The 21,911-nt window shown below is 40.4% G+C and overlaps 1 protein-coding gene across 7 annotated transcripts in view; it reads left to right on the forward strand.

Annotated features, from left to right (window-relative positions):
• The first annotated feature begins 4,055 nt into the window (after positions 1 to 4,055).
• mark4b (MAP/microtubule affinity-regulating kinase 4b) overlaps positions 4,056 to 21,911 on the forward strand; it is a 55,072-nt gene continuing 37,216 nt past the window's right edge. For 3 of the 7 annotated variants that reach the window (XM_085244200.1, XM_085244202.1, XM_085244203.1), the window contains exon 1: positions 4,057 to 5,131. In XM_085244200.1, coding sequence (XP_085100326.1) covers positions 5,084 to 5,131 — 48 coding nt within the window. In that variant the 5' untranslated portion in view covers positions 4,057 to 5,083. Of the gene's footprint in view, positions 5,132 to 21,911 lie in introns of all 7 variants that reach the window. The other 4 variants (XM_085244201.1, XM_085244205.1, XM_085244199.1 and 1 more) reach the window with 3 other exon arrangements.

Consider the following 21,911-nt stretch of genomic DNA (forward strand, 5'->3'; position numbering starts at 1 on the left):
GCAGAACTGTGCTTCTATCTTGTCCTTCTGTCTTTTTTCTTGCTTTAGACCCTAGACTCCAAATCTTGGGGGTTATCTACTGGTTTATGGATTAAGATAAGAAGTAGGTTAAAGACTGAGAAACAATTGGGTTATGAGTGATGTTGTGGTAGTTCTGATGCCCTCGGGGCGAGCATGAGTCCCCGCCTGTATTGATCCCTGCTGATGCGCTCAGAGCAGCACAAATCACTAGCTGTTATCCACACACACAAACAAGCCCATCACGCCACACAGAAACACATTCACACACCACCACCGCCACCTTTTCCGTAGCCCATTAGATATATCGACAATTCCACATTCACTTTTGTTTTTGTCTTTTTTTTTTTTTTGCTCTAATAGGTTTATGCACAGCTGACCGAGCAGTAACACTAATGCTGCCGGTATACTCTGTGACATTGCGTTGAGTACAGGCTCTCCATGGAAATACGGACTGCTGCTCTGGTTGTTCTTTCCAGCATCGATTCGCGTGCAGTTGCAGCAGCAGCTCTGCCTCTGTTCTCCGAGGGATGCCAGTGAATGTGCCTGTGTGCTGCTCACCTTTCCCTTACAGTATCAGGCCCTCAGTCTGCAGGGGCTCAGGTCACTGAAGCGCTCAGTCTCAACCAGGAAGGAGCAGTGCTGAGGAAGGATGAGGCCCTGGGTTCGCTCCAACAGGTCCAGATCAGTCCAGGTAAGGTTTGTGCTTCTAATTCAAAATGTAAACACGTGACACCTTGGGAGATAAAGATAGTCTTAACTGTCTTAAATTAGAGTAATAACTAATGTAGTTTAATGGAGTGTTCAAAAGAATGACAAATTACACTACAAGCTTTAGTCAGCGCTGCTATTAGACTATTCAGAAAACTCCTGATTAAAGTGTACAAACATCAGCAAAAAAATAAAATCAAAATAGAAAAATAATACTCTGTCCAATCCCATCCACACCCTCTACAACACAAAGGTCATAGTAAAGATTAAAGTGTTAAAGGAGAGAAAAGAGTACTCCTTTAAACGGCTTTACCAAAAACTGAACTTTACAACCTTCATGAATGCAGGCTTTGCTGCAGGACTTAGTCTGCATTAGCTTTAGAAAAAAAGGTGTTTGGGCTCTTTCTGTGAACACACTGCAGCAATAAATCTGCTTAGCAAAAACAAACAGCAGTAACCGGCTTTAAACTGCACACATCCCCCTCCTGGGCAGATGAGCTCATTAAATCCTGAATTATATTGTTTGGTGCATATATCTGTTTTCATATTTAATTTGCAAGCTTCCATAAAAGTGTCGGGTTTGAATTCTGCTGCAGATGCCTCTCTTTGCAAATCTTTCCTCATTATAACTGCGGCGGTAGAGACGATTCACAGTGGAGGTAAAGACGCTTTGATTGAATCAGCATGATACGAGATAAAACATGTGAATTTAAATTGAAAACAAAACAAAACGGTGTACTGGTGATCATTGGGGTTCAGTGTAGAGAAGCATAAGATGGGCTTCTCTCTCTACGTGTGATCAGAAGTGAGCTGGGCGATGACCATGTCATGTCCTCTAAAGACTGTGTGAGCCAAGAGGTTTAGATGCTTTGGTTTATACTGGAGGCATCCTGGCGTGCTTACCTCTGGCTCTAAGCATAAAAACTCCTCAGATCTCCCATTCAAAGTTTTGTCTACTATTTGTGCATATATGACATTTTTACATCATAGGGATGACAATAAAAGGTCTGCAGTACAATTCAAAGCCTCCACTGTGGGGTAGAAAATGCCCTCAAAACCAGTAATGAATCAATATAATGCTGTAGTGCACTGCAGCTTGATTATGTAGAGGATAACATAGAAAGTGATAATATTTGATTTCCTGGGGTTTTGATTATCTGTCAATGAGCTCTTAAAGGGGGCATGTTTTCAGGTTTAGTATGAAACAGTTTTATTTGCTAATAGTTCTTGTCTGTTAATCAATAACAGCAAAGATATAACAGGAGACGTGCAGCAGCTGTTCCTTTCGATTGTTATTTTTTACTTGTTTTTAACAATGAGCAGACCTGCTGTTTAATTCATACTTTAAATTATCAACAAATGTTACTTCCTTTGTGATTTTCAGCAAAAGCAGAAACAGATTTCTGGTAATATTAGCCTGCTCTCTCTGTCTCACACACACACTCACACACACACACAAGCATGTCTGTATGAATGGAGTAATTGTGCCTTCATGCACACTGGGGGGGAAGGGTGTTGTGTTCTGATGCTGTTGGAAACGTGGTGTTTTGTTTTAGCTTTGCATGCACATGAAACACAGAGCTTAACTTATCTGGGTAAATATTTCAGCCTGCATGATCAGTGTCTTCAAATTTCAAGCAACCACAGAAATAAGGCTGGTGTATTATTCGAGCTCTCATTTACAGCCAGAAAGGGGCATAATAGGTCAGGACTAGTGTATAGGATGGTGACCTCAATTTATCAGAGGTCAGTCACCATAATGTGGTTCAATGACTTTTTAGGAGCCGTATCCTCGACATGGTCCCCAAAATTTAGGGTCCAGTTTCTGCAAAGCTCTGGCTTTTGGAAAACTACAGGCTAGAGGGATTAAACTTTGCCTTATCCCTATTTATTTTTCACAGTCCTTTCTCAAGTGTTTCCCTCTGCCTCACAGAGGCTGGCTGCAGATTTAGATATTCAAGAAAACAACAAATCCACCAGTGTCCTCTCACTTGTGCCAAACAAACACACATTTCTGTGCCTCACATTGAAAGGCTTGGAAATGCAACAAATTCACTCACTATTGATTTATAGTCATTAGTTAGTGTGTCTGTGGGCCATGCACATAAAACAGCCCTTTGTATGTTGTGTGTAATTTGTTAAAACTTACTTTAAATATACTTGTTATCTAATAAATGTTATTTTTAAAGGTACTTTTTGTAAATACTATCTATACAATTTAACCCGATCTTCCACCACCAGGGGGCGGTGTTTCACAGGTGTGCTTTTGACTTTCAGTTTTTAGCCCTGCCTTTTTTCATAATGACTTGCCTGATTGAATCGCTGCACCGTGTTCTAGTATAAATGAGCAGAAGTACCGATAATGACTCTTCCACAGTTATCAGCAGTTTTAATTATTCTTCAATGGCTGCCCTTTCTTTTTTTTTCTTTTTTTTTTCTTTTTAGAATTGATTTTAAAAATTTACTTGTTTCATTTAAAACACCGCATGTCTTGCCTGCTGCTTCCATAACAAAGAGAGGTTTTCAGCCAGAAACCTGCTTAATTTCCCACCTCACACTTATTAGTTATTATCATATCATATTGCTTTAAAGAATTTAAATAACTTTTACATTTCTTTCTGACTTCTCTTTTGTTTTGAAGGTTTAGATTATATATACTTAAAGATGTCATTTCTTAGCTCACGAGTTACTTTTAAGAGTTTCTCGTACGTTTTGCGTGGCTCTGTTTCAAACTTAAATGGTGGAACTTTTATTTATTTATTTTTCATTTTGTAAGACGCTATAAAGGATGTATCTACGCATTATGAAGTCACCCACTGGTTTATAAAGCCCAGAGCTAAGCATTTTCACCACTGCCATCTTAGTGTTTTGAAACTGGATGTGATATGTGAGTGGTGAACCTGATTGTAAAACTCCACTATCAGTGAGTCGTTAGTCGTGGGCCTATGTGAAACACAGAATGGCCAAACCTTTTAATTTTCTATGCAATATGAGATGAAAATAGCGACGGAGCCCATAAACGCACCAGGAAAGAGTTCACTGAGGTAAGGGTTGTCTCCTGCTGGTCATTACAAGGAATGCAGATAAAAGACACTTTTCAGGCCTTTTCTAATCAACCTTTATTAACACAATATATAGCTGTATGGGACATAAAGTCATAGCGGCTGTTTTCTTAAATCCTGCTGATAGCTTTTCTTCATCCTGGAAAGTTTACCATGGGTATCTTTATTTTCCGAGCTCTGATAGATTGCCGGAAGACAGATTTTTTTGCGGGGTCTTGAAGGCAGCTCGACAGATGAGAGAATAGCGCGTGTCTGTGTGCGCGTGCGTGGAAGGCAGCAGCCCTGCCTACCGTTGACGTTCCCCACTCTTTCTCTTGTCACTGTTTTTCGGGAGGCGAACTGGGGGAGAGGTCCGCTCTTCTCTCGTCTTTCTTAGAAAACAGATGGTGTGTTCGTGACCCGGCGGAGACGTATCTTCGCCCTCACACGCCGGCGACTTCTTCAATTACCGCTGCAGCACTTTTAACCAAATCAAAGAGGAGAGGAGCCAAGGGCGGACTGGACAGAGAGGAAGAACCAACCATAGGACTCACACACTGGGAGGCTGCACGTCCGCCTGCTCTCTTCAATACATTGATTTATTTAACCGGGCCCTGAACGTCTCCCGGCGTCCAGAAGTGCTGCCTCAGCCGGTTCCTGCTTCCTTTTAAACTGACTGCGTCTTCGTGGACTGTCCCCAGAATTATTCAGCAAGCTAACAGGAACACACAAAGTCCCCTGCTTTTTTTCTTCTGAATTCAGACCGTGGTGGCCAGAGGGACACTGAGTCCTCGCCTCTGTTTCCTCTTATCAGCCCCTATCGGTTGCTGTGTTTTCCACCGGCTGTGCGCGCTTTCCTCCTTTCTCAGCAGAAGACGATGCAGGTGGAGGTAAACCGGTGACCACAGGGGCTGTTTTGTTAACTATCCAGCAGCGTGTCAACAGAGATGAGAGGATAGCGTCTGGGAGGGGATTTGGGGGAAAGCGAAGCGCTAAGTGGGGGGTTCAGTGTTGGTTTTCCTTCTTCAGATGAGGCAGACACACCATAAAGACATGAAGTGGATGTAGCCAACCGGTTCAGTTTTTTTTAAAGCATCAGTTTAAGCTGGATCACTGTCTTGGTGATCTGTGCTGCCTTCACGGACTGTGACAATGAGGATTTTATGAGAAGTGAAGCCTTTCCCCCTCTATCTACATACAGCCAGGCTAGTCTGGGGTGGCATTTCTTTCTTTCTTTCTTTTTTCACCCGGTGTGAACACAACCCAGACTTTTTTTTCTCTCCTGGACGGCGAAGCTCACTCAGGGACAAAAAATGTCTTTACGCACAGCACTGCCTGGGAACGAGCGGAACCCGGACCATGTAAGTAGATAATTAAAAACCATAGGCGTCTGTCTGTGAGAGGTTGCACTTAGGTTTTTATTATGCTTTTCAAGGAGCTGATCATAATAACCCCCGTCAGCCCGCGGGCCCAGAGATTAGTCTGCCATGTGCAAAGAGCAGCTGCAATCAAGCAAGGCGACGTAGACGCGCTAATCTCCCCTAGCTCATTTGGGACAGGGTGCAGTTGGACACACATGCTGTCCAGGATGGAGATATGAAGATTAGACTTTCACCTCCACCGGTGTTTTCATTGCGCATGTTTACCCCCCCTCAGCTCTCAGCTGATCAATAATTAATGCATCTGATGCAAGACCACCCAGCCAACCCTCACCTCCACTCCATCACCTCCACCCTGTCTGGCCCGCCCAGTTTCCACTTTAATAAAACCGCGACAGAAAGCTCAGTGGGCAGCTCAATATTGCAAAATCTGCTGTGTCAGGCTAGCCTGGTCCATCCTGCTGATAGCCTTCTGTGTCTGTGGCAGCGTGGGATTTTGGCAGACTGTGTTTGAGTTGTTCTTGATTCAATTTTTAGTGTTTGTAAATATTCTTGTAATTACTGTGAACCTCTCTAATGTCCTATGACATCAGTTGAGCAGCTGTGCAGAATATCCCCACCTCTGTCTCAAGGGCACCCAGCTCAAAGCAGCTTCTCTTTTTGGATGTGAAGGTCTAACAAAGACCACTTCCTCTTAGTGCAGCTAACAAAACACTGAATACTTCCTTTCCTGCTTTTTAAGGTTATTTAAAGTGTATGCTGTCACTGCCTCAGGCCCTGGATATCTTTTGTTTAGATAGGTGCAAATATTTCCAATACCAGTAGTGTCTCTCACTGAATTTTCCTGCATCCAGGGTTCTCAAAGTGCAGACCCGAGGCCGGTGGTGGCCCTTAGTAACATTTATTTGTGGTCATGAACACGACAAGGAATGATAAAGCATACACAATGTTTCCCACATTTCACAGAGGGATTGTAGGTATTGGTAATAAATAATTATTGCAAACGTGTGGAAGATTTGGACTGCTGCACTACAACAATAAGAATGCAAGACCTTTAGAAGTGTAGCTAACAAACGACAGCTTTTAAACATGTAAACTTGAAGGGTTGCAGACGTGTATCAGTAGCTACTGATGAGAAACCTGCTTAGTGAAACAGCAACTGACATCCCAAGGAAGTTAACGTTAACAGCATCCATCCTCAGGACACTCAGACATAATAGACAAACTTTAGCCTAACTGACTCAGGATATATCAGAGGATCAGACTCATTCCAGTGAAAGGAGCTGAAATATATGATGCTGAAGTTGGTGGAGAATGATATACTGGAATCTAGGCAGTTTAAGACCTGAAGTTAGGCTCACAAACAGCATTCCTGTGAAGGTGTACAAATCTTCGAGCATTCAATGGGCGAATTAGACTTTACTTAGATGCAGTGCCTCTATGAATTGACAACAAGTGCATTATTAGCAGGACTGCAGCCAAAGATCATTTTGGTAGTCGGCTAATCTGCCAATTTTTCTTCGATTAGTCAACAATTATTTCAATAACTCTTATCTCCTCTTCCTGTGGGCAAACCTGTTCTAGGCTCCAGTGCCTCACCTCCCCAAGTCTACCCACCTATGAATATCACCCTGTTCTCTCTCTCTCCCCACAGATTAGCTACTTAATGTTAGGTGGAAAAGGTTTGCTATAGTATTAATGTGTGTAAAAACTAAACAAACAAACTAGGAGACAGTGTAGCTATCTCTGTTTATTGGTTTACAATCGCATTTCACTCATTAGCTGCCAAAAAGAGATTTTTCTGCCAAAAACTGATTTCTAGTATTTGCCAAATATTAACTGCCCGTATTTAAACTGCTCTAAATAACGTTTTGGCCTATAATTTGTGAAACAAATGTCAAATGACCTATCAAGTCATCTTGAGCCACAAACAGCATTCCTATCAAAAGGTGGAAGCCCAAAAGTGACGTTTATATCCTTTATTTATCCAGTTAAAATGTCTCATTGACGTTAAAAAAAATATTTTTAAGAGTAATCTGACCAAGAGGATCGCAGAAATTGCAACAAATATAATAATAGGTTTAAAAAGATGTCTTATGTGGCCAAAAAGAACCGGATTGGTTTGAATGTAGGTACAATAACACATAAAGTCATAAGATACTTGGAAAACAGGTAATTTTTACATTTTATATATAATCACTTTGTAAATCATGTTCACCAAAGTCCTATTTACCAATATAAGTAAAGACATGACACATAAAAACATTGGAAATCAGTTTTAAGCAGATGATCATTTTTTGGCACAACAGCGGCGTTTTTAAATGCTTGTGCACTGCAGTAGTGCTGTCTCTGCTTTGCACTGTCTGTCCTGATGAACAGAATTAACTGTTTGGGATTTCCTTACCTGGATCATTGAGCATGCATCAAGATCTTCTTCTTCGTTGGTATTGAGCGCATTCTTGGCAGACGATAAGGGCGATAATGGCCACCATAGCTTCCTGCAGTATATTACAGTTACAAAAACACATTTATGTGGTATAGTATATGACGCATCGACAATAAAATTCTGCTTCCGCGTCATCGAGTATGTTGATGAATCGTTGTAGCCCTAATTTTTAGTAGCATTTTTTTTAATCCATCCAAGACAACACTGTTATTGATTCATAATTATGCAGTCCTCTTGCTCTTATTTTAAAAGAGGATGCTAAATTGAACTTGCTAGTGTCTCCAGTCTAGTCTTTCCCTGCTGGGTGGCTTGTAAGGATGTCGTTGCTCTGAGCTGTCTTTACTGTCCGATCCATTGCTCAGACAGATTTGAAGTCCATTGTCTTGGATTGCAGCTGCCGGCAGTAATCTGGAACCTGCACCATATAGAAAGATAGTACACTACACTAAGTTCACAGAGTACCATGATTGCAAGCAGCAGTCCAGGACCATGGACTTTGAGTCCATAGACTGGATAAGAAACTAACTGGAGAAGCAGCTGACTAGTGCTCCATCATTTATTGCCCCAGTTTATATATCATTTTATAGCATATTAAATTATCTAAGTACAGTCAGTGGGAAACACTGATGTAGCAATGTAGAACCAAGGGAGTGTTGCTTTTAAATGTCACTTCCTCTGTTCTTGCCATCTTAAAGTACTTTTGTGTCGAGACGTGTCTAGAAATACTTCCTTGCTAATGTTTAAAAATTAGAAGAAGATTAAAAATGATAAACCATTCTCTGAACAGAAGCATTTCAGACACTGTAAGGCAGCGGTCCCCAACCTTTTTGGCGCCACGGACCGGTTTATGCCCGACAATATTTTCACCGACCGGCCTTTAAGGTGTCGCGGATAAATACAACAAAATAAAACTAGTACCGGTACCAAAAAAAGAAGATTTAATCATAACACACGTGAAAAAACCGAGTTAACGATAAAACGATAACAAAATAACGCTGAAAACCGATTTAAAAACCCTGAAAACCATACATTTCACATCTGAGCCTCAACTCTCGCGGCCCGGTACCAAACGACTCACGGACCGGTACCGGTCCGAGGCCCGGGGGTTGGGGACCGCTGCTGTAAGGGATTGACTGCTTGTGACAAATAAAGCTTTCATTCATTCATTCATTCATTAGGTCACTCTGGTTACGATAATTTATTGCACAACTCATTCTGGATTGTAGCAGTTAGGTGTTTATTGTTTATACCGCTTGCTGGAACGCTGAGGTACTTTTAGAGGTGGCAGAATCTTCTTTGACTTTTATGCAAACCTGTTGTAGCTGGTTTGGACATTTACACCACATCCAAATAATAAAAATTCAAAAACATTAAAGTTAGATCGAGGCTTGTGTTACAATAAAGATTAAGACTAAAGAAGCTCAGTCTTCACATTGAGGAGAATCTGTTTTGTCCACACTGTGAGATACCAAATAAAAGCGAGAGCCACTGGTGGATTCTTTCCCCTGTTTTTTAATAACTGCAAGAGTCATAAAACGATTTCTCCTGAAGCAGAGCAGTAAACTAATAATAGAGCCTGTTAAATGCTTGATGCAGTCTACTCTTGTCAAAAATGATCCTTGTAGAAATGCATATGTAGCATTAAAGCTGGTGAGAACTCAGCATTGCAGGGAATAAACCAGAATGATTGCTGTCCTTGCTCAAACACAAGCCTTTTGTCTTAGTAACCTCACCATGGCTACAACATGGGGTCCTGCACACCCCACCCCCACCTTCCCATTATTCCTCACCCTCTCCTGTCCATTTTAACACACACACACACACACACACACACACACACACACACACACACACACACACACACACACACACACACGTTCACTCGCCGACTTTGTGCCTTCAACTTACAGACCTTATCCCATTTTGATTTATAGCGACGTCCGTCCGGAAGCAAGTTTAGCCACTTGGCAGATATCTCGACAGTGCAGCCTGGCAGCTGTTTTAAGGCCTTTATCTAAATGAATGGTCAGACATCAATAACTTATATTTCAGGCTTCACTGCATCTTCGCAGTCACCCGGGTTTGCTCGATTATAGAAAAAATCCCAGTCACAATTATTTTGATCAATACTGAAATCATAATTGACAGGATTACTTACAGACTCTGGAAGAATAGAAGAGTTATGGAAATTTCAAAAGTGGATTTCTTTGTTCTTTCATTACAATTTCATTAGAAAGAAAATGTTAACTGAACCTAACGTGCTGCAGCTTGGCAGGGAGTTTCCTTGGAAATAAAACGGTCGCTCTACAAGAAAACAATAAGAACATATTTGACAACAAGCCAAAATTGTAATTGAAATTAAACGTTATCAGTTTGCACAGCCCTAGAATCATCATTCAAATCTGCTGAATGATGCTCGATTATTGTGCTTGGTGCACCTTCCTAGCAAAGTAACTACATGTCGACACAAATCAAAAACAGCTGCCTACAACTAGATCCGCTTGGTGTTAATATGCAGTGCAAACACAATATGTTGATTAGCACAAACATAATCACAGTTCAACACAAGGTAATTGGCAGTAAGTGTCTCTCACAAAGCTAATGCACAAGCTAGCGTTCTTCCAATATAGACATATGCCATTTTCCCATTTTCATCGCTCTGATAGTTTAGCTCCATCACCTCTGAAGTCTTTCTCCTTCCTGTGTTGTAGTAAAACTGTTGTTCAATATTTATTACCTCCAAGTCCAACAGGATTAGCCCTATTTCACTTGTGATTGCACCAGCGCACAAGTATAAACGCAAGCAGTGATGTTGCTCAGTAGGTGTAGGGGCTGCTGGGCTTTGATGCAGAACTCTAAACCCACCCAAGAACAGTTTCCAACACTGATTAATTAGAAATGTTGTTTGTGCTTCGGATCTTCACGTTGAATGCCAGATTTCATTACAGGGTAGTTACAGATGGTGGTAGAAAGACAAATAAAAGTAAATGGAAGTTTTGAATGCAGCACACATGTGGTTGAACATGTTGGTGCATGTATTTGTGTGTTCTGCATGTAAGACAGGAAAGTCTCACATGCAAAAGGCTCCGAGACCATCACAAATGCGCAGCGCATGATATTATCATGCTGTGGCTTCGTCTTCTGAGATCATCAACACCACATTGGCTTATCATTCAGTCACATCACACATGACACGACAGTCTGCACTTTCACGCCACGCTCTGCAATTTACATGTTCTTACTCTCTGTTCTCTGCTTTGCTCTCTTCTCTTGTTCAGTCCTGTCATTTCCTTTAACCTCCCCGTGTATATTTCTGACTCTGTCGCAAAAGTCACCGAAACCAGAACTAATACCTGACATGTCCTCCATCCTTTTCACCTTTATACCCCAAAGTTAAAAAAGTCCCTGCTGCTTTTTGTACTCTTTAACTGCTGTAAGTCCTTATAATTACTCTTCTGTATTTTATTGTCTTGTGCTTTTTTTTTTAATCAGAAAATTGCTAGTTGTACAATACTTCAAACCTGAACAAACCAAACCAGAATATCCATAAGGGCAGGATTATGCTTCTCTGTAGGCTGTGAACATTTTAGTAAAGAATAACTAACAGAAGGCACGTCAACAGTTTGCAGTAGGCGACATGAATAGCAAATAATTTCTAGGGTCACCTTTCAGGACGAATGAATAAATTACATTTTGCTTTTTACTTCCACTCTTATTTTGTGTGCTATGGATAATTGAATTGTTTTCAAGGACGTTGTTAATATTTTACATCTCTTTGTAACTTACTGAGCTCAGTCTTGAGCTTATTGTGACAGTTTTACATCTTTAATCTAAGGGTACAAAAATAAAACGACGTGAAGCAAAAACGCACTGATATAGCACTTTTCCCCAGTCAGGCAATCATGCATGTATTTGACCACTACAAAGAAGCCAGAACATGCAGGAGCAAGCTGCCAGGATTCAAATCCTTCTTGCTATAGGCTTGTATTTAAATGAAATAAGGAAATGACAAAGCTTTAAATTGAAAATTAATATTTTCACTAATATTTTTGTTAAACTTATATGAGGTGTTATTAAAACGTTCCAATAAATCAACGTGATCTGTTTTGAAGTTGCATCTGTGTCAGTGTTCATCTCCCTCTGTAGTTTCCTTGTTTCCACATGCGGGTGACTTAACCCAACCTGCTAAACCTGCATCTGCAAACGGCCTGTGAGAATTTTCATAGAATCTTAAATTTTTTATTTAATCACAGGATCTTTTCTCCTCTTTAACTTTGTTTTGCTGTGTATTTGTGTTTTTAGAAGAAAAGGTTTCGTGGGATTATCTCTTGAGTTTAGAATATTTTAAAGTCTCAACAGCGAAAGTTAATTACAGGTGTAATAAACAGGTTTTAATAAACAATAAACAGGTTGCATTGCTCTTCTTAATGCTGAACTGTGGGAATGGGCACACTTTTTTGCTTGGGGCTAGTCATAAGGTTTTAATGTGTGTGAGAGAGAAGGAAGTCGTATAGAGGGTGTGGGCGAGTGCTTGTGTGCACATGCACAGCTGTGTTTTCTTACAAAAAGGCCAACATGTCTTTCAGTGCACGACTGCAGGGCACGGCGAGGCTTTTGTGTTTCCCTGGACAAGCAAAAAGATTCAAGTACTTGCTGTCCAGACATGTTACCCAAAAACTGGCACCCTCCTTTGATGCCCACGTTGGCATTCATTTCACCTAGAAACACTCCAGATACAGTCATAAACAGCCTTAGGCTTTAAATCATCTGGTCCGCCGAGGCCAGCCGAACCATGCATGATGGGTATGAAATTAAGCGGGCTGCTGTTAAATTGCTTGCCCAGTTTTATAGAAAAATGTGAAATAGTCATGAGAACTATTTGTTTGTGCTTATAGATATAAACTGTCATGTTGTTTTGTGACAGCACAACTCTGAAACTGAAATTTTTCAATAGGAGGTATATTTTGTGCACGTAGCACATATGTTACCTAGATTCTTCAGCCAAGACGTGTCACTGAGGCTAACCGACCTTTAAAAGTCACGAAAAACTTTTTGTTTTTACCAAACCACAATCTTTTTCTAAACCTAATCAAGTTAATTCCCAACCAAAACGAGTCGTCTTTAATAGCCTGACCCTGACATAGTTGTTTTTATTGTCTGAGCCGCTTCCAACAGTAACATATTTGAAATTAATGACACTTTAAAAATAAATGAAAAACAAATGAAATGGAAAGATTTGTTATTCTTGTAGCACTTTGACTGAGGTTTCTTGTGTGAGCAGCAAAACCCCACGAAGCCTCCGCATGTGGACCTTTCTGCCCTTTAAAAGTGGAAGACATCATTAGTACACATGAAAATTCATGCCCAGAAATACAAATCTGCAGATGAAAGCTTGTGATTATAGCACAAGGTGCATTGAAACTCTGTACTGATCGCAGTGCCTTGCTGATGTTTACTTTTTTGTAACCTTGCCAACTGAATCCAACTTAAAGGCGTTTTGGATTACAGCTGCAACAGCGGACCCAAAAGGTCAGAGAAGCAGAACACTTGGAGGGAAGTTTCCAGCTCAGATCCCTGGAGACGTGATTGAGTTACCCTCTGTTTAGCCTTAACAGCTACAGCAATGTTGCCCATGAGCGGGTCACAGAGCCCCCAGTTTCCCTGGTTATATTTTACAGCGTACAGTAGTAAACAGTGAAACTGCAGAAGCATGAGTGTAAAGCAGGGCAGCATCAGGAAAAGAGCTTAAGAGCTTACTGGACCTTCCTGAAAATGGCTTGCTCAAGAGCCTCTCAGTGGCAGATTTTTAAGGAAAATTTAAGGATTTGCATTCCCTGCTCACATTACCGGCTTAGAGGCTAATGTCAATAGTATTTATCTGTTGTTTTTGAATTGCATTTTCTAAATTACTTTTCAAACACCCAGTGTGCCATTCAATGGGCCGTATGGTTCCTGTTGGTTTCATTTGAGCAATTTCTGAAGATTTTTTGGGGTTTCATTTGTGCCCATAGCTACTGTTAGAAATGTAAAATCAACAAAAGCTACCTATAGTCTGATAGAAATGTAGTTATTTAAAAAAATGCATTGAAGATCATCATTGAAAAGGTCTTAAATTAACGCTGAAATGGGGAGATAATAATTGGGATTAGCTTTATGATCATTCCAAAGAAGGGACGCTGTGTTAGATGCAGGTTAAAGAGCCTAAGCCAAAAATAATAAACACAGTGATTAAACTTTGCTGGCACCAAATCAAAAATTAACTGTCTTGGCATTTTGTCAACACAGATTGTTTTCTCTCCAGCAATTATGTAATTCTAGTTAAGTGGTTAGGCAACAAACGCTGAACAGGTGGCGTTTTCTGGAGATCAGGCTACCATGTGCAGAATGACACTTTTCACGGAGCCTATGCTAACTGCCAAACGCTCACAAAACGAGACAAGCAGATTTGCACAATTACAAAATCTGAACCAGGAGACAAGAAGAAAAGACACTCAGATATTCATAGTCAGAGCACACAGTCAGGCTGTTGTGTTCATTGTGTAGAGGGCCTCTTCGGCTGTCAGGTGTCGACTTACTGTCCTCAGTGTTTCTCCTCAGGCCTCAGCTGCTGCAGTTTAACCAAAAGCCCTTTTAGTTAACAGCCATCCAGTGTTTTTCAACCAGAAAGACCAGGTCGCTCTCCATGAGCTATAACTGCAGTTTTAGTGCTCGCTGGGAGGTCTCATCAAATTTGCAAAACTTGTGTGCCCCTTGAAAAAAATAATTTCATGCCCAATTTGGGTGTTCGAGAGGAGCCATAGAGCGAGCTGGATGTTTGGGAGTGAAGGTTCGTGTGATGTGTCATTCAGCTGCCTTCTTTGGCATCTTTTTCCCACGCCTGGTCAAATATCAGACCTAAAATATGAAACTCTGGTGGTTTCTACACAACTAACAACAGTTGGTCCTCATGTACTTAAGGCAAGGAGTCTGAGGCTATTCCCGATAGTTCTGGCCCTAAATTAGTGCTTCAGTTAAGAGAAGTGAGAAATATATCTGTCACATTTCTGGTGGTTTTTTTGGTGGAAGGCCAAAAACTCTGTGTGTGCTATGATGTCTTGTTTACAGATGAAACTCTGCTTACCAACTTTTTAAAGTTATTAAAAGCTGTATGTGATTATGATGGAATCACATGATTTGTGTGTGCATGTGATAATGTTTTAGTAACTAAAGTAAAATATTCAGCAGTCCAACATCTCTAGCTCATACCAAAAGTAGTTGGTTGGTTTTTTTTTTTAAATTGTGGTCAGTATAAACGCAGAGCCTGTGATGCAAGCTTTGTCACAATACTTCCTGTTCCTCTGTGTGTTTTTGTTTGAGCTAAGCTGACTTTTTTGCATTTATCATCTGGTTATAGACAGAGAGCTAGAAGTACATTGCAAGTGTTGTCAATAACTATAGTATGACTTCCCCTTGGCAGTGTGGTTAATAGCTTCCTGCAGCAGACCATAATCTCAAAGAACACTACTACTAACATTGACATCCATTATTTCACCCGCTTAGTCAGAGGGTCTGCAAAATTGTTGTCTGTGAAGCCAAACCAGCAATTACATTTAATTTAAGAGATGTTACCAAGCAGGTCATGTTTCTCTCCGATCAGTGTGCATGGTTTCGTGTTCTAGACAAATTGCTTTGGGCATGAGGAACAAACATAATTGTGAGAGGTTGTGTAGGTCTTGTAATTTTACATTAGGTAACAAAAAGGCCAGAAACAAAGACTGAGCTGTGGGAATGATGGAAAAGGGAGTGGGTAGAAGGTACTGAACAGAAATTAAGAGGTCAACTGTCAAATGATTAAGAGGACCTGACTCAAAAGTGTATGCTTATTTGACATAGACTGGTATGAATGTGGAAGTATGCCGCAAACTGTGAGTAAGACGGGCTGCTAGTTTCACAGATTACAAGTTGTCTTGACTAATCCAGTAATGATCAGCATCATAAGTTTTATGTATGAAAGGAAGTAAATATTTCATACGATTTGCCTAGTTTTAGCAATTATCACTCCCACCAGAGATAACACTCGATCGCACTCATCTCTGACATTACTGAAAAAAAGCCTGATGAGCCGCTAGCTCAGAAAATGAATTAAAAATTAAAACATTATTACAAAAATCTTTCAAATGGAAACTATTATTATGGTTTGACTTCTATTCTGACTTTCACCCTGTGTACTGAACCTTCCATTATTACATGTCCACAGTTTTTGCTTGAGTAATACTGAATACTGCCGTATACTTAAAACTAATCTTAGTAGTCAGTGTTTCCACTTGGGTGATTCCTTTGGTGAGGGTGGGGGGCTCCCCAGCTTTTCTATTTAGTACACAAAAAAACAGATGATACAAAAGTTTCTTCTGTTGCCACCTGGTAACATCTGGTTGCTATGGAAAAATGTGCATTCTCTGACCTGTTGGTGAGTGGTTGCTGGCTGTTGCTAGGTGAAATTGGTTGCAAAGAGGTTGCTGTACCATAAACCTGCTTGTGATTCCTGTGATCACTAGCAGATCGCTGCGGCTGTCGTTTGCGTGGAAGATGCCGACTTGTCTGAAAACACTTTTAGATTAATTAACACATGTTGGGAAGTTTTCAATGTATTTGCAGTAGGCTGTCATGAACCATGTGCTGTTTTCATCTCACCGTTGTACCTCCCTTACTGTGCATGCTCAATCCCTCAGTCCTACCACAAACTATGAGAGAAATGAATGAGATCATACATGACTGCAAAAAGCAGCAGAGAGACTGACACTGTGAGGACATGACTGAAATGGACAGTAAATTTTTTCCCAAAGGGAATTGTGCCTTTTCTTTGCATTTATTGATGTACATTTATACAGTGATGCAGGGTTTAGAGAGAGAGGAGCTGAGGTCTAGCCAAGGAGTGACTCAGCTCTTTAATCCGCTGCTGTTGATCCAAACAGAATAAATCTGACCCTGGCGAATGATATGCTGAGTAATGTGGCACATTTCCAGAGGCAAAAAGAAAGCGTGTGTGTACATTTGCAGTCCTGCCTTGTCCAGACAGAGGAATCCAGTTACATTTTGCATACTGTGGGGTCAGATGATGTCACACTGGAGGAAGGAGGCTGCATTTAACCCACAGTGTTGGGTAGTTGTCCTCTTAATATTTGTGCTGTCCGCTTCATGTAGGGGATGATATTTAAATGTCTTCTCTTAAAACCTCTCCGAGGTATTTCAGCCTAAGAGGGTAATGGATTTAACAAAAGGGGCATTGTGGTGCAGAAAACAGTAATTTATTCATATTCGGTTTGATTTTTTTTCAGCACAATTACTGCTTTTAGTGAAGACTTGGTCATCACAAGATGACTTTTTTTTTAAATGGGGTGTTTAATAACAGCCAGAGTAGCTGACACTTAACAGGGTAGTTAACATTGTCTTGATTTTTCAAATTAAGGTCAATTTAATGATGATTTTAAGCCTTAATAAGTGTTATAATCAGGGGTGCACATAAGTGGTCCGCAGGTGCGCATTCGCTGTCAAAATAAAAGATGCGCACCAGATAAGAAGTTGCAACGTGCGTTTGCGTACATATAAAAGGCACTGTTTTTGTCCGCTAGAGTGGGATTTTCACGGCACATTCTGCACCACATCTCTGTGCGTTCATCATTTGTTTGAAGCCAGCTCACCTCCTGCATCCACTTTTCCGAGAATACGTGCTTCTTTTGCGGTTCGGACTCCTTCTGACATTTCTTTGGAGGTGGAGGAACACCAAAGTAGTTGCTTAAAGGAGCTTGCTTCTTGACATCTTTAAGAGTTCTAACCAAATGTCTGTCCTCCTCCAGAAAAGCTTATGTACACGAACGCGCATTGCAACTTCTTATCTGGTGACAGCTAAGACAGCAAATGTGCACCTGCAGACCACTTATGTGCACCCCTGGCTATAATGTACTTGGCCTGACCCGAGGGCCCAAAGAACCAGTTTTAAGCGTGTAAAAATAAGAAAATGCAAATCTCAGTGGAATCAAATCAGGCTGCTCTGAGTGAGACTGCTAAATGCCTTGCTGTATTATTGTATTTTGATCATAAATCAGAAGGTTAACATTGGACTTGCCATAAAAGACAGAGAGGGAGAGGAGCAACACTGGTCTGACTCAAGTCTGGGCTAATGGTATTGGTAGGAATTTTAGTGACTGTGGCAGAAGCCAACCAATGTCTATCTGCTTCTTTGCTTTAGTCATCTGTGGATAATCTGAAACACAAAAAATGCTTTAGGGATGTTCTGTTTGAATATCAGTCATTTATGTTGTTTAAGGGGCAACATGTGGAAGCAATGCTTATTAGTCACAGCGTGAAATAGTTGTGGGTTATTTAGACTCCCTTTGAAATAAAGTCAATTCTTCTTTCCGCTCTCATTTATTCCAAAAATACACACATTTTAGTCCAGTTTGACCTTCATCTATTCATCATACTCTTCTCTCACACATTTCCTGCCACTCTTTATCATCTGTTTACTAGTACAGCAGAAAGTGTTACAAAATGATTCATGAAGAAATATCAACTCCAAAAGATTATTTCCTGCGATGAACACAACACGATGGTGGTGACACAGTATAAGCGCTGAAATGTTTGAGTAAGGACTGATAATTACGCTACATAAATACTGTCAGTATTAAGTTAATTAGAACAGAACTCTTGAGCTTTACAGCATAGCTTTGAGTGTTGTGAAATAGATGAGCCATTAGGAGATTTCTTTTGTATATTGATATAGACTTAATATATGCTTTTTATAAAATGGAGCTGGGTAGTCTTATCCATGATGAGGGTGTTTAACCCTAACTGGCAACCAACACTGAATGGACATCAGCTAAACGACAACATTTGCCTCGACTTTCTTTACTTTTATTCTTCCGGGCTTTAGTTTTACTAACTTTGCCATGTTGTTTTTATATTTGCGTATAAAATGGTTGTGTTGTTCCTTCTCCACTCTTCACCGTGCCTTTGCCACCAAGACTTGAGTCTTTCACGCACAGATATCTATGCCTCGTGAGACAAAAATGTTTAGGAGAGGATGTAAATGACTGTCTCTGCAAGTCCACGGTTAACCACCCTCTATGTATGTTGCAGTTTGCATCATTTTCTAGCTGATTTTAGCTCTTTGGTTGACACTCTTATTTATCACACTCTCATATGTCAACGTGTATGGTCCCTGAGATTGTCATCTGTTAGTGCAGTACTGTTATGAACGGCAATATCTTGGAGTTTTGGCTTTAAAGTACTAGTTCCTCTTTCGTTCTCAGAAATAAACAGATGCAAGATGACTAATTCGATTTTCGCTCCTTTTTGTAAGCCACACAAAATGCTTCCTGCTTTTTCAAACAAATCCGATCACATTATGAGGGAAGTGAAGCTCCAGCAGCTGGTTGAGCTGAAGCTCCATTGCATCAGACAGCTTGTCTGTTATGGTCACTGGCATGGGTTTTTTTTTTTTTCAGCTCTTTCTTCCTTTTGGGGCCTGCCAGGAAATGCTCGCTGAGTGTTGCAGCTCAACATGTGACACGTCTGCTGTCATCGCTGTGACATCTCTGTCTCCAGAACAGGATGTGATGCTGGTTAAGTTCATGCAACTTCCTGCTGCTTTTGACACACACTCCTGATGGATGAGTGAGATGTGACAGGTTTATACAGGGATCCTGAGCTCTTAGAGAGGAAGAGGAAGACTGTCTTGCGAGCGTGGACAAAGCTAATATTTTTAATGTGTACTCCCACTAGCAGTTAGACTTAAAGTGTAGATTGCCGGTTGCATGAGAGGAATGTAGAGCTGCCAGTCAACCTCAAATTATATGATCTGGGGCCAGTTTCACAATAATAGAGTTTACTATGGCTTAGATAATGGAAATATACTTAAAATAGATGTGTAAATTCAGACCATAAGACCTTAAGACCTTAACTTTCTTAAGCAGGAGCACAATTAATAAGTAAATAAAGATACTTACATCAAAAATAATGGCACACTAAGTAGCTTCTGCAGAAATTGTTAGTCTAAAAAAAGGAAGAGGGACTAAGAAGCCTAAAAAATGCTGCTGAGATAGTGGGTAGTGTAACCCTCGTGTTGGTACTTTCTAATGGTCGAGTGGTTTATGTAGGCTAATTTTGATGTTGGGTGCAGCTGCTTGACTAATCATTTAACGCAGCTTAAAGCAGCTTATTTCAGTAAACACCATAAATTGGATTTGATAACAAAGTAGTGTTTGTTATGTGTTTATTATTCTTAGCAACACATGATGAGTCATGTTGGGTTTTTTTGGGGGGTGCTTCTTCTAAATGTAAGGATATAGTTAGCTTGGCTTAAAATAAGTCAATCTTTATTTTTAGTGGCCAGAAACCAGTGCTCCCCCAGTTGAATTCTCGTTGAAACAAATGATAGCATAAGGTCAGTGTAGACCACATGCTGTGACTCAGTTATCCACAGAGAAAAGCACTGCCTTGGACTAATGCATAGGAAAAGTCAAAACTGTCTCGGTGAAACTAGCACCTGGTCGGCTACATTCAAAACAACCTATTGGAATAAAGTCATTGTGGGACTTTCCTATCACTGCAATAAGTATGTATTTCCCTAAACTGGTTTGTTTCTTTGTTTCCCTTTAAATACCTTTAAGTTTTTCCCTCCTACATAGTTTACAGCTGAACATGCTTTAACCTCTCGGGCAGGACAGGGAATCTAACATATCCAACTCACTGTTACTGACAGCAATTTCTCTTTCCTTTTTTAGCATAAGATAAGAATCCTTCTTATCTCTTTGTTTTTTTTCTGTTATGTTATGGAGATGACGTGTCTGCAGTCATGTGTAATAGAGCCAGTGACGTACCAGTCCGAGAGCCTCTGGAGCAGAAGAGGAAGCTGTAGTGTAGGTCACTGTGTCTGTGACGATGGCTGAAGGTTACACCATTCCTCTGCTGGGCATAAGGTCACACATCCTGTCTTTACTTAGTACCTCCCTACCCAACACACACACTCAGAGCAAAAGTAAGTCCAAGACACCTCCCTCAGGGTGTGGTCCATTGTGTGGAAGCACATTTGTATTCGTCATAGTGGGTGTCTTGACGTAGTGTTGCCTGCCTCGCCTTTACATTCCTCCAGTTTAATTTAAAACTAATATAACAGACCACAGAAAAATCACATTTTAATTCTGCCTTTGCAACAATGAGCTGAGTCTTTTCAGTTATTTATGAGTCCCGCTACAACATATAAGCAATAATCCCTATAACAACAACAACAAAAGTTTAATTTACAGAAGAGAAACAGCATCCAGAGAAATGATAAACTAGAAAAGATGACAGGCATGTTCCACGGAGTATAAAAGAGGAAAATGTTCCTCAGGCAGATTAGGCCCATATTGAGAGTAGATGAGATTCATGAGTTTCCATTCATTGATTCATATCCATTTTGTTTGGCTCTACTCCCACACAGATCAGTGCAGATGGAAGATAACTCCTGTGCTGTACAATAGCCAAGCCAGACATGCAAACGTGTATGCCACCGCAATGCCACCACATACCTGAGCGAAAACTTACCTCTTATTGCAAACTAAAAGTGGTTTCCTGTGATTTGTAGCTCATATCTCTGTAGTTTTTCACAGAAAAAGACGGGACCAGAATGCTGCAGATCTGCTTAGAAAAACCAGTTAAATGTGTTAGTGTTAAATCATTTTTTGCTCTTGGTTTAAGAACAGATCTTTATCTGCTTTGTTGACACCTGATCATGATCATCATCCTTCAGGCATGTCACGCCATCATAAAGATCTGAAAATGTTGAGAAACTGCACAAGAGGCTGTAGTTTTATTTTATCTTATTAATTATACGATAAAAATTATTCTGTTATAGCAGCCAGCTTATATTAAACTAACACAAAATCTAATAAGAAAACATCAGCCAAAAGCAAATAGCTCCACAAAATCAAATTACTCTATACAATAAAATGGCTACATGAAGTAAATTAGAGAGTAAAGCAGAAAACTGCAAACACCAGATCATATTAAAGTGTCAGAACAGAGAGTGTAAAGTGTAATGAGCACTGCAGGTTTGGAATAAAACCATTAAGGTGCTCGGACATACATGTGGTGTTGCCTGATGTGGGGAAAATGTCCTGCACCTGTGTATATAAGCTGATTATAGACGTGGATGACTATGCATAAAGTGTAGAAATTTCTTTAAACAACTTTTGGCAACTTTTCAAGCTAAAAGTCGGCGTCAGATCTTTCGGCATCATGTCAGGCCCTTTGGCAGCTACGCTCACACCTTCAGCGCATTGTTGTTTAATTGACATC

The sequence above is a fragment of the Mchenga conophoros genome, linkage group LG14 (genome assembly GCF_057382185.1).
Source record: "Mchenga conophoros isolate Kocher_MC1m ecotype Shallow Benthic linkage group LG14, M_conophoros_male_GT1.1, whole genome shotgun sequence".
Lineage (NCBI taxonomy): Eukaryota > Metazoa > Chordata > Actinopteri > Cichliformes > Cichlidae > Mchenga > Mchenga conophoros.